Raw genomic sequence first — 17,026 nt, 5'->3', positions numbered from 1 at the left:
TCGCAGAAATCGTTTCACGAGTCGTCGACGATTAAATCACGACCTTGCTGGCCGCCAGGGTCCCGCGTTGCTGACATAATGTCGTACGTTCTCAATGACAGTCGGGAATGTGTCGTGACTTAATAGCGGTGATCGCGGCGTGGAACAGGCCGTGTCAATGAGATCACTGCCGTGTATTAAACGTGGCTGTTTGTATATTTGTTCATCGGCGCGCGGCAAAATAAACGAACGGACGATTTGCCAGCCTCCGGCCAGACTCCCGATAAAACCAAGCCGCACTTCCAATTTACGACGATGTTAGGTAGATGCGACAGCGTAGGCTGTCTGCCTTCTATCTATCTCTGTCTTGCCTTTCCTTTCGCCTCATTGCGTTACTTCTTTCAAGGAAAAATATCCAAAAAATAGGAAGTTCGACTATGTGACGTCTGTGTCGGAATGTAAAATTGGACGCGGCCAGGTGGGTCATCGATTCCTTGACGATGAAATCAGGTTCCCGTTTCGTCGTAGGAACCATCGTGATCTCACGTATATATTTTGCGATTTTACATCTCATGTAGAATTCGAGGCAAATTTATCGCGCAGCACGACACGCACGACTCTCTTTTTATTTGTGTTGTTCCAGTCGCGGTGATTTAGTTGAATTAATTGTTGCGCGAAGATGCACTTTTCTCGACACACTTCATTCGGATTCATTAGACAATTTGTATTCAATTTTGTATAAATATATTCGATGTTAACTCGTCAAAAGCAATCGCACACATGTGCGCACGCCTATTAATCAAGAAACTCTCTCGTTTCCGCAACCACGGCATGTTTAATTCCCCCTAATATATTCATTCTCAATTTATTGAGCACCTTGAAGGAGAAAAATAACGAGCCGGATCCCCGTTAGGCTGATCTACGTTAACTTTATATCTACGTTGACTTTAAGTACATTAAATCATGAAATTTGGCAACGTTGAGTCCCTTACGATTGATCAGATTACACTCATATTTTGTATCACGTATAATAATGAAATAGAAATATAAAATAATGCGAAAGAGAGAAATGATTAAAACTTATCTTAAACAACATGTTATATTAAATTTGATATGAAAATTTTAGTATTATTTTCAGTAAATATGGTACTGTATCAGTACAACAATACAAAATTTACATCATTGCGTGATATAAATTCTCTACTTAGGATGATAAAATTTCCCGAGGATCATAAAATAAAATCGACTCGTTTCAAGCGGCAATGTTTCGTGCGCGATAACGCAATACACGATAATATTGGCGTTTCAGGCAAAACGCCACTTTGTTGTCGCAATTATACTTCGTAGTTATAGATCTCACTCATGCGAGAGAACTGGCCAAAGACCAATAGTACTAGATACGTATACGATTACGTCTATAAGTACGGTATTTTAATAAACAGGCTCTTCTTCGCGGGATCTCGCGCGACTCCTTTCTCTCTCTCCTTCTCGCTCTCCTTCGCACTCGCACACACTCCCACGCACTCCTTCGCATTCTCTTACACTCTCTCACTCTCAATACTCCTTCACACTTCCTCGCATTCTCTTCCTCTCTCTCTCTCCTCGCGTTGCTGTACCAAAAAAAATATTCTTTTTTTTCTCTTAAACGTTTTTATTTTTGCCATTTGTTAAGATAGATTACGATACACCTGAGGCGACTGAGAACTATCCACACTTTTAGAAAATTGTTAATCCTATCAACACAGAGGAAGCATTAGTAACGGCAAGAAGCAAACGATTCTTTTGTCTCTCTCCTACGGTATTTTATCACACGCGTCGGATAACCCCGAAAGAACCGGGCTTCACAATCTATTCTTCATTTGTTCTTAATTTATGTCAAGGTCGTCGTGCGCGAAATGATTTGTCCAAGTAAAAAATTGTTCAGTTATCGCAGAAACGATTAAGCGGCTAGTTAATAATGCCGAGGTGGGTGACAACGATATGTCGCATACCGAATTTCGTAATACCTGTTAATTAACTGTTACTAAATTTGCATAATGCCCTAATAGGATTTTCAATTGATCTCCATTTGCGATAACGTAATTAAAGTGGCCTCTATAAATTCCTGGACTCTCGGAGCATCGACTGCCGCGGCAAGACCGGCAGTAATGGCGGCGGCGGCGGCGGCGGCATCGAACATTTAATCATATGCAATCATGCTGGACTCCGATCTCTCACAGGGGTTATTAAATCTCTCTCCCTCTCTCTCTCTCTCTCTCTCTCTCTCTCTCTCTCTCTCTCTCTCTCTCTCTCTCTAGTAAAGTCAACCTTCGTGGGCGGACGCATTATCGTTGTCAGTCATACGTTGGCCTCACTCAACGCGACGCACTCGTGATAAATGTGTACAAAATTATCCACCCTAATCGCCGGTATAAAAATAAAGTGGAGACAAATGCCTCTCGTGTATAATTAGCTTCATGTAATGAGTAAATGAGCGAACTGACGAAACGATCGTTTTCATCAATTAGCTCCAGCATTTTCAGCAATTGACTCTTAGTTTATCGCAGTGTTCCACAATTCCTTTCACATCGATTGATCCAGTTTAAAGATTTTAGATTAGCGTAGCAAATTGAATATTAAATTAATATAAATGCTCTAATATTAATTCAATTAATCTAATTTTGTATTATGATTTTTCGAATTTTATAATTCTTTCTCTACACGGAGGTAATATTGTAATAAGAATTATAATAATAATTGTTATTGTAATAATAATAAAATAATACATAATTTAATAGTAATAACAATAATATGTTTGCTTATACTAATATACATATTTTGACATTGAGAGAAAATTATAAATAAGGAGATACATATTTCCCTAAAACCGTTGCTTTCATGAAAGCGATCGTTTATCCTATTTTTAAACAAAAGAATTTGGATTTAGATATTATTATTAGATGTTATTATGTTATGTGAACAACTGCCATTGGTCGCAAGAGAAACTTCTAGATTATCAATGACTAAGGAGCATCAATAATTGGGTGTTTAATCCTACGTGTCGCGTTTTCAAAAGCAAATACAAGATGTCATCGACGTCACTCGCCGTTTTTCGGAACGAACAGTACTCACTCGCTTTTCAAGACCCGATCAGCGCGTCCAGCAGCTCCGGTTAGTTCTCTGCCAACAAGTTTCATTCGTGCACACGCGACCTGCACGCGTGCACTTCTCTTTCTCGTCTCTTTTTCTCGCCTCGTGTCTTCTTTTTTCCTTCTCTATTTGTCTGTCTCTCCCTCTCTCTCTCTCTCTCTCTCTCTTGGTTACGCTCGTTTGTGGCGCATTCCAGGTGCGACGACGCTTCTATTTCGTGGCGAATTAACCGATTGAGCAGGGTGTAGAGATTCACTCGCTCGTTACTCGCGGAACAACTTGGCGTCGATGTCAACGTCACCGGGACGCGAATCGCCCGTGCGACTCCGAGGTGGCCAGGCGCTTGTCGTTGCCCAGTTTCAGCGACGGCAATCCAATTTGCAACGGATCGATACGACTGCGGCCGCGGAAACGCGTCGGCCGCTGGCGCGTCTGAGAATCCCCCAGTCTCTTTCTTCTTCGGGGGAGGGATGTCGAGTTCCGGCTGGGTCCGCCCGAGACGACTGATCGAATGGACCCGACGTGACTAGGCTCACACAACTCAAGAAGATCAGTCGACGCGGAGGTCGTTCTTGACGCGAAATTCGTTATCTCGGCTTATTTCGTCTCCTCATAATACGACAAGCCGGGAAGGACGATGAAACGCGCAGGAGTTATGGGGGCCGCGTCAAATTTGATCGCGATCAAAGCGCCTTTCACGTCGAGTTTTCAACCCTTTCCGAGGGAGAGACAGCATGAAAGATAGAGAGAAAAAGAAACGTGTTTCCCGAGAGACAGAGGGAGAGAGACGTTCCCTCTTCAGTCGAAGACGATGGAGGAGTATCGGCCGTCGATCGGGTAACTTTTCGATCTCGTTCGCGGGACCTTCTAATCGCAGTCCTGCCAATGTCCCCAACACTTCAGCGCATCAAGCCGTGAAAGATGTGCCCGGAACTCGATCGCGTCGCGCGTTTTTCACCGTTGTCGGCGGAGGTGTCACTGCTGCGACGTGCATCCTCGCGATTTATAAAGGCTCTCGTCTCTCTCTTTCTCTCTCTCTCCCTCTCTCTCTCTCTTTCTTGTCCGGCTCTTTGCACGCCACGGTTGTGTCGGTACGACTCTCGTTATTATTCCCCTGCCAAGTGGCCGTTCCTCCCGCCACGGTGACGTGCAGTCGCCACCCACCGTCGCGCAGCCACCGCCGCGTGTATGTGAACACTGCTTAAAGTCTGAGTCGGACGGTGGGTTTTTGTTCCTACAATTTTTGTAGGTGCTCGCAGCTGGAAAGAGACAAGACGTTCTCTTCGGAGGACGCCCGGGAAAGTTTCGTGATCGCGACGAACAAGTACGCGCGAGTCGAGAATAAAGTCAGACTGAAACTTGCGAAATAAGTGTGTCCATTCTTAGGGGCGCGTCGAAGTGGATAGCGAACTCGAAAAATGTCGATAATGTAGAGATAAACTGTGTGTTTCGGGCATAACGCGCGTGATCCAAGCGACTGGCGAGCCAATAAAAGAAACTGCGACTGTGACATTCATTTTGAGAATCGATTCCATCGACGCCGGTTAACCCTAATTGGAGTTAACTGAATTCGCTCTCTTTCTAGATCGTAGATACGATCTTGACACGGATAGATAGACGTGGCACGCTAAGATTAGAGTTAAACGACGCCGCGGGAGCCGATTGTAAAAAGAGAAAAAAGAAATAACTGAATGTGTCGTACTAAACATCGACGAAGAAAAAGACGATAAATCGTTGCGGTATAAATCCTCTTTTAATGGATTATCAATAAACTAAAGAACTTTGCTAAAAAAAAGAACACAACAAATTTATTATTATATTTTTATTTGTTATTAATATTATTTTAATTAATGTTATTTTATTATTAATGTTAGAAACAACAAATTTTCGAATAGTATATTTCACACAGAAATTCCTGAAATGTATCATATTTCACATATCACATAATCATATATAATATGGTATCAATTATATGCAGAATGTCGATTTATTTCTCGATACCAAACTTTTATAGTAATTTTTGCTCTAAAATTCCCTCCGTATAGATAATCAGTATCAGTATATTTGCCTTCAGAGTGTATAGCCAAGAACGGAACTTGGTTTACAATTATATTCCTTAACCATACTATCCATTTCTTCTGTCTAATTAATCTTCTACCTGTCTAATTAATAATGTCCTTATAGTCACATTACCTCTCTCTAATTGACTCTTTAGTTGACTTTACAATATCATCCTCCTAAATACCCCTACCTAAATATTCTTGTAATCTTCTTTCATAATCTTCTTTTTTTTCACCTAACTTCTACACTATCTCCCTGTCTATCATATCTAATTACATTTTCTCATTACACTCAACGGGTATCATATTGTCATACAAATAATACTCCACATTGGCTGCGTTCAGCAGAGAAAACTGCTTTGCAACTGTTGTAAAATTCGTGAATCTAATTGGAGTATGCTCTTAATTTTGGATAAATTTAAGGGCATGTACCAATCAGATTCACGAATTTTACTACAATTGCAAAGCAGCTTTCTCTGCTGAACGCAGCCAATCTCTCCTTCCCTTCAGCTGTACACATCTATCCCTTTCCTCTTCTTCCGATCTCTTCACTGTTCTCCTTATTTTTTTTTCCTCTTCTTTACTACCAGTTTTCTTCTATTTTTCCGTCCTGAGTCCTGTTTTTTTATTTAATACCTTCTTTCGTTTTCACTTACACATTATTTATGCACTCATTCCTGTATAATTTCTCCTGTCTGACTTCCTATTTATAATTCAATACACTAAAAGCGTTTCAAGCACCACGTTAAAATCAAGTATACACCTGTACACCATCTAACAGGTAAACTTACTTAAAAATTACACTCCGATTTCTTTCTAATTTGGCACAAATGTAGAAGTACAAAAAATATTTAGATTATATTTTTTTATTTTGGCCCACTTTGAATTTCGCAGGCAGTTTATAATTTTTTAATGTTCTCACTCCTACCATCAATAAGTGCAACAAAAATGCATAAGAAATAAAATTGAATATAAAATATAGACGTTTTTGCTGATTATGAAGCCAAATGTGTAAAATTATTTATATAAATAATAAAATGTTTAAACAAAACATAAAAAGTTGAAAAAAATTATTTATATAAATAATTTCTCTCGGTTTGACCGAGATTCGAACCATTTTTGACTAATTTAGTACAAATTTAAAATATTTCGGTAGAAATCTTGGCTAGAGAAATTTAGAATAATTTGTGTCTCAGCTATGCCGATTTTGTTAAAATTTTAATTAAAATTGCCGCATTTCTCTCTCTCTCTCTCTCTCTCGGTTTGGCCGAGATTCGAACCATTTTTTACTAATTTAGCATATATTTAAAATATTTCGGTTGGAATCTCGGCTAAAGAAATTTAGAATGGTTCGTGTCTCAGCTATGCCGATTTTGTTAAAATTATTTAACTATATCTTGTATTCAATTTTATTTCTTATATATTTTTGTTGTACCTATTAATGAGAGGAATGAAAACATTAAAAAACTATAAACTTCCCATGAAACTCAAAATGCGCCAAAATGCGCCAAAATGAAAAATTATGACCTAAATGTTTTTTGTACTTCTACATTAATGCCAAATTAGAAAGAAATCGGAGTGTACCTTTTGGGGTAGGTTTACTTGTAAGTCTCCGTGTAGACGTTTGAATTATTTTGATATGCCGGGGAATAGCAACAAGTTCTCCCACTGATGCGTCCGCGAGTGGAAAATCCTCCAAAAAGAGCGAATCTCTCTCATCTTAAAAGAAAGAAAACAACGCGAGGCAATTGTGCGTCGCGTGGATTATCCGAGAAGTAGCGACGGATTTTTCCCACGAACCTGAGAGCTTTTTACCGCGAGTGAGAAAAAGTGACCGATGAAAGTTTTAAACTGTTTGTTTTAACTTTTTCTCTACGAGCTCGTTAATCTCCGGGGTAACGCGTTCGGCGACCTAATTTTGCAATGAAAAATTTTTTTATCGCGAAACAAGACGGCGTATGAAAGTTCAATTGTTTCGTCGAGGATCGCTCACGAGCGCTCGCAGCATACACGTGGCATTTTAATTAGATGCTTAATTGCGACTCGTTTAGCTCGTATTATTATTAATCTTAAATAAGTAGGAGTCGCGCGGTCAGTTTTACCGGCCCGTCGTGTTTCGCTTTATCTGCAAGTAAATAATTCAATTCCGCTGGACCATATTCGCGTCTAGCTAGAAACGCGAACGTCCACTTCTCCGCCGCGTTTACATTAAACGGTCTCTTTCTGGGCAAACAATGAGGCCCGTGAAGCGCACAGTCGCGTCATATCCACCAAGTGGACGAGAACACGGTCCATCGCGCTCAACTTTCCGCGTGCAACTTCTATTTCGCACCGTCGAAATTATGTTGATGTCCGTTTGCCCGTCCGAGAGCACGCTTATTTCTGCCGGAAGGAGTTGGTCGGCGTTCCGCGGTTTCCTCTCGTGTGTCACTTTGCGTGGGAAAGCGATAACTGATAAGTGTCTGCCGAAAGTCTGTCGTAAACCACTCTCCGCTGATTATTGTTGGATCCAAAAATAGTCCAACTTGCAATTGCCGTTAAAAGCCGATCCGTAGCTTCCCTTTCTCTCTTATTGAGATACAAAATAAATTTCCCAGTAATTGAACCTAATGATTGAAACATTAATAATATATTTCTCAGAAGGCCTTTAACATTTTATTAAATAATATTGCTTTATATATATGACAATTAGTATTATTAACGAGCATCCAATCATTGAGTCTGTATTATTGAGAAAATAATACATGATTAATTTTTCAATTCAATTGTCGATACAGCCAGCGCATTGTCTAATATCCCATTAAAATTATAATTAATATTTATCGATTATTATTGATTAAATTACTTGGCGTTGCCCGAGCTTCCGATAATAACCTTATATGTATCCTATTATCATTTTACTACAGAGAATATGGTCGGGGTAAAAAATAACTGTAATTTTAGTTAGATCAACCATTTTTTTTCCTCAGTGTGGAGAATAATTATACAAAAGTTGACTTACATCGGTCAAAAGATTTACGAGTTTATAAGAAACATACATATGGACAGACTTTTTATTTAATATTTTTATTCATTATTTATTATTCATTATTCATTATTCATTTATTTTATTCATTTATTCATTTATTCATTTATTCATTTATTTTATTCATTTATTTTATTCATTATTTTATTTCCTATTGTGGGTTTTAGAATTAGATAAACGTGACGTTGCAACGTTACTTTGGACGTTCGATCGTTTTAATTGCGAGCGTCAATCTCGTCGGGGGAACGAAATATTGAGAATGAATGCCAGTTGACACGTGTCAGTCACGCGCCTGCTTCGCGGTTCATTAATCAACGTTTAATCGATTCTTTGTTTCTATGTTTGCTCCGGCATTTGCGCTCGTACACTGGAAATCCAAGTGTTTGGTTGAATCTCCTTCTATGCGTTCCTCATTGTGAGCGCCCAGAGCGCTCTCTCTCTCTCTCTCTCTTTCAACGGTTCATTATCGCTTTTCCGACTTCACGGCTTCCTACGGGAGCTCACCGCGATTCTCTATTTCGCAACGCGACAGTTTCGGAGAAGACCGAGGCCGATATAATGCGTACATCGCCTGACGTGTTTCAGAACCCTAACAATGGCGACGATAACGTGTCCAGATACCAGGGAGATACACTGTATATTCGCGCGGGCACACCGTCATCGCGAATGCACGGCGAGCGTTAACGCGAGCACGTCGCCACGTTAAATTTGCACGTGCGCGCGTCCGCGAGTACCGTGCATTAACGATCGCGCCGGCCACGTGAATGAAAACGAGTGTGTCGCCAACGAACGCCGACGGTTTGCAGTGCGCGTTAAATGAATTAATTAAGCCGTTTGTTAACGGAATAATTCACGGGTTATCTCGCGAGTGCCGTCGCGATGCTCGCCGTCAAAGTCGAACTGACCGAAGTTGATGAATAGCTTGAGCTGCGGTGTGCGTATGATTTACGTCCACAGAGCGCGAATTTTCCACTACTCATGGAATAAAACGGTCCATGCCTCCTCCTGCAACAGCCGCTGTAAATAATCGTGGCCGGGCATCGAATTAAACTCGCGACTCGCAGCGGCTCGCGGTCAATTCGCGATCGACGGCGGTCGAATTAATCTTCTCCAGCGAAGAAACGAGTAACAAGTTCGGTATTGTTGCGGTCGCAGCATCTGGTCGCCGCGAGAGCAAGAAAGAACGACGAAGAGAGGAAGGCAGAGAGATCCGCGGCGGACGTGTAACGGTTCATCCTTTTATTTTCAATCGGAAAACGCGAATTGCAACTGCGCCCCGATTTTCGTCGCGACCACCCTCCCGTCCTACTCTCTTCTCCCTTATCGTTCATTAATGCGCCGATTGCAAATCAGTCCGTTTTTCATTTCGGACGATCGATTCACTTTTTTTAATTGTCGCGACGAAGCTTGTCGATTACGGATAATATTCGCTGAATAAAAAACGATTGTGAAATTTCGAACTTCAAACGGCCGCGCGCTCTTTCCCTTGTGCAAAACGAATTACCGGAATTAACTATTTAAGCCATACACATTGTGCTTCTCGGTTTCTGAAGTTTCTTCAGATTTGGTATATATATGGAGAATTTCGCTGATTATTAATTTGAAGTCAAAAAAGTTAAAATTTGAAATGGCGAGTCCAATATGGTTAACCTTAAGTTTTCAAAGTCAACAATCTCGCTTTTAGATTTATCCGGAAGTAACGATGACATTTTCTCGATATGAGAGATTTGCATTGTTGATAAAGAAACTTGCAGCATATATATTATCAATATTTCAGTAATTGTAAAAAATAAAGCTCACAGAAAATTTTGAAAAAAAATATATGTGCATTGTCCTTAATAAACTGTTAATGTTTCGACGTGACGATTCCTAATAATTAGCCTTAAAATAATTTTTGTCTGAAAATAAGTGTCTCCTTTTACTTGCTCACAATAATTTAACAATTGAACATTCAAATTATTTTTTACTCATTTTTTCAACCGCGCTTTGAATTATATTTCACACACACATGTCAATTTCAGAATAATTATCAATTTACGATATTTCCCACCGACAAGAATGAAACGGTAGACCAATAAAGGATTAACGGCAGCATTAGGGGATTAAAACTAAAACCATGCTCTACGATATATATGGGCCGCTTGTTCCCAGATTATCGTTGGTCACTGCGTTCATAAATTTCTAATCAATTCACAAGTAATCCATTTCCTGCAAAGCATCGTTCAACGCTGGACTGTATCGTCCTAAATATCTTCTCGTTTGAGTCTTGCATTGAGATTTTTTAGTAATAAACCACACAGAAATTGTCTTAGAATCTAATCCAATCTGATTCTCTAAAATAATTATAGCCCGTATAGACATTCCCAGGTAGTTTGGGGCTAGTTGACTACCGAGGTAAATTGGCAAAACCGATTATTTCTAGTATTTTCTAACAAGTTACAAAATTAAATAAGCAAGATTTTTAAACATGTCAAAGATGGCTTTGAAATTCCTGCTTGCTTGATTCTGAAATCTGTTAAAAAATAGTCGAAATAATCGATTTTGCGAACTTGCCTCGGTCTCCTCTATAACATAGATCAGATTACCCAGATTTGTTCCAAATAGATTTTTTTTCTCCCATTTTTCTAGTCTTATACATTAGAATTGAACAAAATGTGCACTTCCCAAATAATTTAATTTTGTAAGATACTCAAATTGTGTTTCCAAACATTCTATTATTTTTTTAATTTTAAATTTTCTATTATTTTTTTCTATTGCATACAATAATAGTTGGTATAAAAAAAAAGGATTCCCTGCTTGATAAAAGATATATCGACGTTATCGACTAAAACAAAAGTACAAGTTCCCGTAGTATTTGGGAACTCTAGACTGTGTCTAAAGTCAATTTTAGACAGAGTCAGAACTCCTCTTAATATCCACCTGATTCGTCTCTGTTTGCGTTCGGGGTCGGATAGGAATGAATGAAATCACACGAGAAGTACGAGGATATTTTCGAAGCGAATCAGCCAAGTGCTGTGCATCTTGAACACGGAGATCTTGAAAGCGAGATCACGAATACGTACATCTTGTCGGGCGCAAAGCGATAATAAAATTGTTCGCGAGTTTGCGAGTGCGAGCGCAGACGGTCGATGGCGAAGACATCGGTAATATAGTGCGCGATTTCCTGAAGCAGGTGGTTGTACGCGCAGCGAGGACTCCCGCTGCAAAGTCACCAAATGCGCCGACCCGAAACGCCGCGGCACGAAAGCAATCCACGGAATTTAATTAAGCCTTGCACTTTTTTCGACCATGAACGCGCTTCTGTCTGCCGGCTAAAGTGGGTGTATATACATATACATATATATACATATATATATGTACTTAACACACACACCGAAAATTTCTGTCCTCAAAGGCATGATGAACTTAAAGCTGCGGAAGACGCGATCCTTATCGGGTTAAGGCACATAATAATGGACTCTACTTAATTAAAGCGTTTTTTTTCAATTACGTATTCTCAACAAGTAACCGAAAATTAAACGTACAGTCGTATACAAGTGTCAGCTGATCGCGAAAATTCGTTGTCGGTAGAGTTGAACATTTCGAATTCCGCTTAAAAAACGAGCATTTTGCGTCGCGTTTAATAATTCAAACCGATGAATTTATGCATATAAACATACGTGTATGCGTGTATGTGTGTGTGCGTGTAGACAGGTCGGGAATTAAATAACGTAACGAGGCGAGAATTTACAATGCGCCACGCAATTGATTTGCATTTGTTATTACTTATTATTATATAAACATCTGGTCGAATGAATAATTAGTTAGTAAAATTAAATCACTACCTTTCATAATGGATGTGTAAACAAACGTTGATTTCGCCGATACAGTTTGACATCGAATGTAATCGCTGTCTACGCCTCCGTGGACTTAAAGGTAACATCACATGTCACCTGCTAATTTGTTCCCCGAAAGACATATCCTACCGGCGACATAAAACACACATTATGAGTCGGTCCGTTGTGTCCTAACCATCAGTGTAACGCCGCTACAATGGCGCTACATCTCCCGCCGTGGAAACCGTCGCGATGGTAATTTACAACGCCCTCGCTGTCGTATTATGGAAATAAGCAGATTGATCGGATTACTTTCGTAAGGGTTTTTCTCATGACATCAGCCTTCCGCGTGTGTAAAATTGCCAACTCATCCTTCTTGGACGCGAGAAGAGAAGGCAAGCAAACATTATGCTTCGCGATGGAGAAACGCGTCGCTAAACACGCAGATGTTCGCGAATCTTTTCGGGAACAGTATCATATATTAAACATTTGCGAGATTTCAGCTTCGTTGCTTACCCACTTTTGCGGCTTACGAAATCGTAAAAATGATATCACGCGTCGTAACGTCGCGAGACTATTTTCGAATTGCGCCTCGTTCCTATAAATGATGCTTATTTCTTCTTTTTCTAAACTTTGATATCTTTATCGTACGCTTCCTTCTCCCCTGAGAAAATTGCGAAACAAATGAACGCGTTTCGCAATTTCCTCCACGCGAGGAAGGAAGCTATTCGGACTTTCGCCCAGTCATGCTGTTTCCACGAGGCGGCACAAAACGCAAATCATGCTGCTTTTGAGACTCGAGTTCATCGTTTAATCTCTCTTTCGTCGAACTGAAAAAGGAAACTTCTGTTGTGTGACTGGAAGCGATCGATATTGACGGATCCTCCGCAGCGTTCCGGTTATAAAGAATTGTCGGCTGGGTTTTACCATTACGCATAGTCGAACTGGTCCTCCTTCTCTTCTCGATCGCACAGCACGTGTGAATAATAGTTTTATGACATCAACAGAGACTTCGTCACACATTCCCGAGATATCCAAGGAACAATCTCTCTAAGTTTCTTAGAATGAAATCTCACTCCAAAACGAGTGAGAAGTGGCAATATTTTCACTCGACGCGATAGTGAAAATGCTGCCACTTGAAATCGCAAGAATGAATGTTTCACTTAAGCTTAGAGTGAATTCTGATTCCGTATGAGTGAATATTTCAATCGATTGGAGTAAATATTCGTCTGAAGGTGGAATACATCAGACTCACTCTTCAATTTTTAGTGAAAATATCCACTCGACGATTCAGAGTGAAGAATTCACTCTATGTGAATGAAAAATCATTCGAATTCGACGACTTTGATTTGGAAGACGTAGGATGTATACCTGAGATCCTTTTGAGCAATCTGACGGACGATAATGTTGCTCACCCCCAAGACTCCAACTTCCCAAACGAGGTTCCTGGGTTTTCTAGGCTTTTTGGAATTTCAGCGTTCTGTTGAGAGTTCTGGTAGCCTTCCAAAGAATTCTTTCGACTATGTCTATGAATCAAAGCGCTAATGTTTAATATAAAAAAAATTATGGCGCATTGAAGTTACACTATCGTGAAATTGGTCTTTCTCATCACTATCGTGAAATTGGCCTTTCTCACTTTCATTTAGTATTTTGACCACTTTAATTGACGGAACTCTTTTCAATATCGAGAACTCTTTGAGAGGCAATCAAAACTACTCCTTTCTTTCAAATTTTGAAAAGGTGAGACAAACTTGACAGACGTGAAATGGGACATCTACCCTAGTCTCCCCTACTTTCCTTAATTAAAGGGATACCAACGTGAATGTTTGATATTAAACTCGAAGAATATCGATAACATAGAGACGATCGTCATTAACACGACCAGGCAATCCTTTCCGTGCAACTAATGTGACGCAAATTTTGCAAAAAGAGTTCAGCACTTTGTCGGTAAAATGTTCAAGTACAGCACCCCCTTAACATTCACCTTCGTGATGAGCGGTCGAGTAAGTTTGGGTAATTTACAGAGTATTTATATTTTCACTGACAGACACACACACGTAGATGTGTGAGCTTATGCAGAAGTCATAATTATGCTGTCAGAATTTACGGCACGCGAGAGTCGCACTCGCGCACGGGCGTCATGTATGCATGTGCATGTGGTGGAGCGCCAGTGTTAACCGGAATTGCCAGAGAACCTGACCGTGGCTCGACTACACGTCCGCTGAAATATCCCGCGGTATAATTAGACAGTAAATTCGGCCGTATTGTGCGCGGCTTTTACGGAGCCCGTTGGCCGCGTTTACTACAATCGCCGATGTGGAGCACGATGTGGAGTTTTCTTCGCCAAAGGTGCTGCACCATTGTTCGTTCCGTGCGCTCACGAAGCGCCCCGGTACAAAGCGACCCCGTTTCCCTCGCGCATCGAAATAGAAATGTCCACCGTAACGTAAAAGTCGCGAGTCCGAATGACTGCACTTACTCTCCCGACGATCTTTGTATGATACGCACCCATACTCTCGTCGATGCTCGCCTCCTCCGTTTCCGCTCGTCCGCGTCAAAGCAAATTTTAATTAACGCGTCGGCGTCAACGAAGCCGCGAGCTTTAACGTCGCAATTATCATGTCCGGTTTAGCGGCGCGAGTCGTCCTCTGAAAACGGTACTTTGCTTTTTTGCGAACACGAATGTCCTTGCGAGTGGAATTACCATTATTTTTATTAGTTGTCGCGTGTTGTTCTGCGCGAGAAGGAGAGGAAGAGACAGAGCAAGAAACGACCGTAAATCTCGGAGAAAAACAGTTCGTCGATTACCAGTGCGGCATAGTTGCACGATCAAGATTGCAATCGCGAGCGTGCGTATATTTGCGCACGTGCGCGTTAAGTGGAGCAACAACTGGTTCGATTGCTTCGTAGAGATATACCTTCAATTAGCTCGCAAAAACGAGACTCGCACGAGGCGAGTCGTTGCTGAGTCGCTCTGTGTGTCGCCGTGATAAGTGAGAGAATGGCGAGTATCGCGAAACAGGTTCTTGATTAATGGCTCGAATATAACGCTGGAGGCTGGATATTAAAGGACTCCACGAGCGTGCGCGAGCGTATATCCTTCCGCGGTGTAATAATAATTTAGTCTCGTAATTATGTAACGAAACGTTGCGCGGTAATAATGTGCGAATCAATGAGATTGCTTGATAAAACCACTTTGCGGCTAGGATAATTTCTTCGCGTGCGTGTTTAACCGCATTCGTGGATAAAATCGCCTTAAATGACTTAATGCCGCGAAGGAATGCCTCGCGTGCGAGATGTTTCGTAAGAATTGCGTAGAACCATAAGATATCAATGTACACCAATGTACAGTCGAAACATTTGAACATTTTTTCTCTGATGAAGAGATAGAGAGTGTTAATAACATCTAGTTGTCACATTTGAGAATGCTCAATGCTTACGCATTAATCGGTTTTCAGTAAGCAAATTGATAGCAGAGTGCGCCCAGAATAGCAGCAAATTTGGTCAGAATGTTCTACCAAAACCATAACTATCCGCATTCAAATCGTGTTCTGGCATTAGGGTCTGCTGCCAATCAGATCGTTACGAGCTCTGCCCAGTTTCTGCCGTCAATCTGATTATCTGTCAGCAGACTCTGTCACATTTCTGGCGTAATCATGACAATCGTACTTCATTCTTGGAGATCGCGGAATTTCGCTCCATGAATCAAGTTCGCACAGTCGAACGGCGAGACTCTTTTTTTCCCACCCTCTTTCTGCTCTTTCTGAGAGAAAAAGAGAGAGGCAGAGACCACCACTACTCGCGAAGGACTCGTGACAGGATGTAGCGGACAGAAGCGGCGCGCTGCGCGGAAATCCGATGTCCGTTCCAATTCTAATTACGATTAAGCCGACTTTAATTGCGACAACGAAGTCGTCAGCTCGCACGGCGCAAAAAGAACGCCTCTTTCACGTCCCTAATGGACAGAGGCGCAAAACGACAGCCTGCCGGGACTTGGAGCATCTCCACCTCGTTTCCCCTGACAACCCTCTCCCGTCCCTCTCGCCTGCCTGCCCTCCTGTTCCACCCCCACTCCTGGGGGCTCCTGGGAATTATATCCCGCCCGTCAAGATATAACGCCCGGGACGAACTATAATTCGCGGCGCACGGTGATTCATCGTCGGTGGCGATGCAAATGTTTGAGCAAGCCGTTATCTCGGGAGACCACCGGTCCTCGCCTTTTTTCGCGTGCGATCCACCTTTTTATCTCGTTGTTTCCCGCCCTTTCTCCCTCTCTCTCTCTCTCTTTCTCTCTCTAGGTTTTCCGCTCTGTTTTTCTCTTTCTCTCCCCGCGGCACTTCGCATCCCCGCGGCGTGCTTCGCAACTCGCGCTGCGAATTCGCACGCGACGAGCTCGCGGGAGCCGTAAATCACGGATATCGGGCTGGTGTCGATTCTACCGAACCACCCTCTCGCCGTCGGGATCGCCATTAGAGGGATACTTGATATACGTGACTCCCGTGAGACCGCGAGGGTTAGGATCGTTTTCGCGCTTCATTATCGCCGATTTTGTGCGCGGCGCACTGTGATAATCGACAAACGATGGACGACGTTCTCGTGCGACTACGGTTGTTTAAGCAGTGACCGAGCTTCTCGCGAAAAATTTGAAATGAAATTTCACCGTTATCGCGAAGCTTCCCCTCGAAGAAAATAGGGATAAAACGTATAATGACGCGACGCTGCATTAATTTTCTTCTTTCACGTGATCATTACGTCCTCTCTTTTTCTTCCATTATATTTCACTCTGTCTTTTGTTTCGTCACCCTCTTCTAGAGAATATTCTATGATAGAGAAGTTTGACTTGATGGTACATCTCTATCTTGTTATCCTGTAAAAATACGTAGTCTATTCTATAAGGCTATGGTTCAGATATCTCGTTCTCACTAAATGATGCACTTATACCTTTATAGAAATATCATACTAAGAATCATTGATAATTACTTATTTTCAGTATTAAAAATACTGGATAATAAGTAATT

The 17,026-nt window shown here is 41.3% G+C and overlaps 2 protein-coding genes across 5 annotated transcripts in view; one reads left to right on the top strand and one right to left on the bottom strand.

Moving 5' to 3' along the window:
* LOC116851836 (trichohyalin-like) overlaps positions 1-4,096 on the bottom strand; it is a 66,673-nt gene extending 62,577 nt beyond the window's left edge. For both annotated transcript variants that reach the window (XM_032831664.1, XM_032831663.1), the window contains exon 1: positions 3,091-4,096. In XM_032831664.1, the coding sequence (XP_032687555.1) occupies positions 3,091-3,155 (65 nt within the window). In that variant the 5' untranslated portion in view covers positions 3,156-4,096. The remainder of the gene's footprint in view (positions 1-3,090) is intronic.
* Positions 1-17,026, top strand: part of LOC116851837 — a 133,244-nt gene that overhangs the window by 88,412 nt on the left and 27,806 nt on the right. The window lies entirely within an intron of this gene.

This window comes from Odontomachus brunneus, unplaced genomic scaffold (genome assembly GCF_010583005.1).
Source record: "Odontomachus brunneus isolate Ranch 3 - 2012 unplaced genomic scaffold, Obru_v1 Obru_scaffold_193, whole genome shotgun sequence".
In the NCBI taxonomy this organism is placed as follows: Eukaryota; Metazoa; Arthropoda; class Insecta; order Hymenoptera; family Formicidae; genus Odontomachus; species Odontomachus brunneus.
The sequence above is the reverse complement of the archived record's forward strand: the minus strand, read 5'-3'. Positions and strand labels throughout refer to the sequence as shown.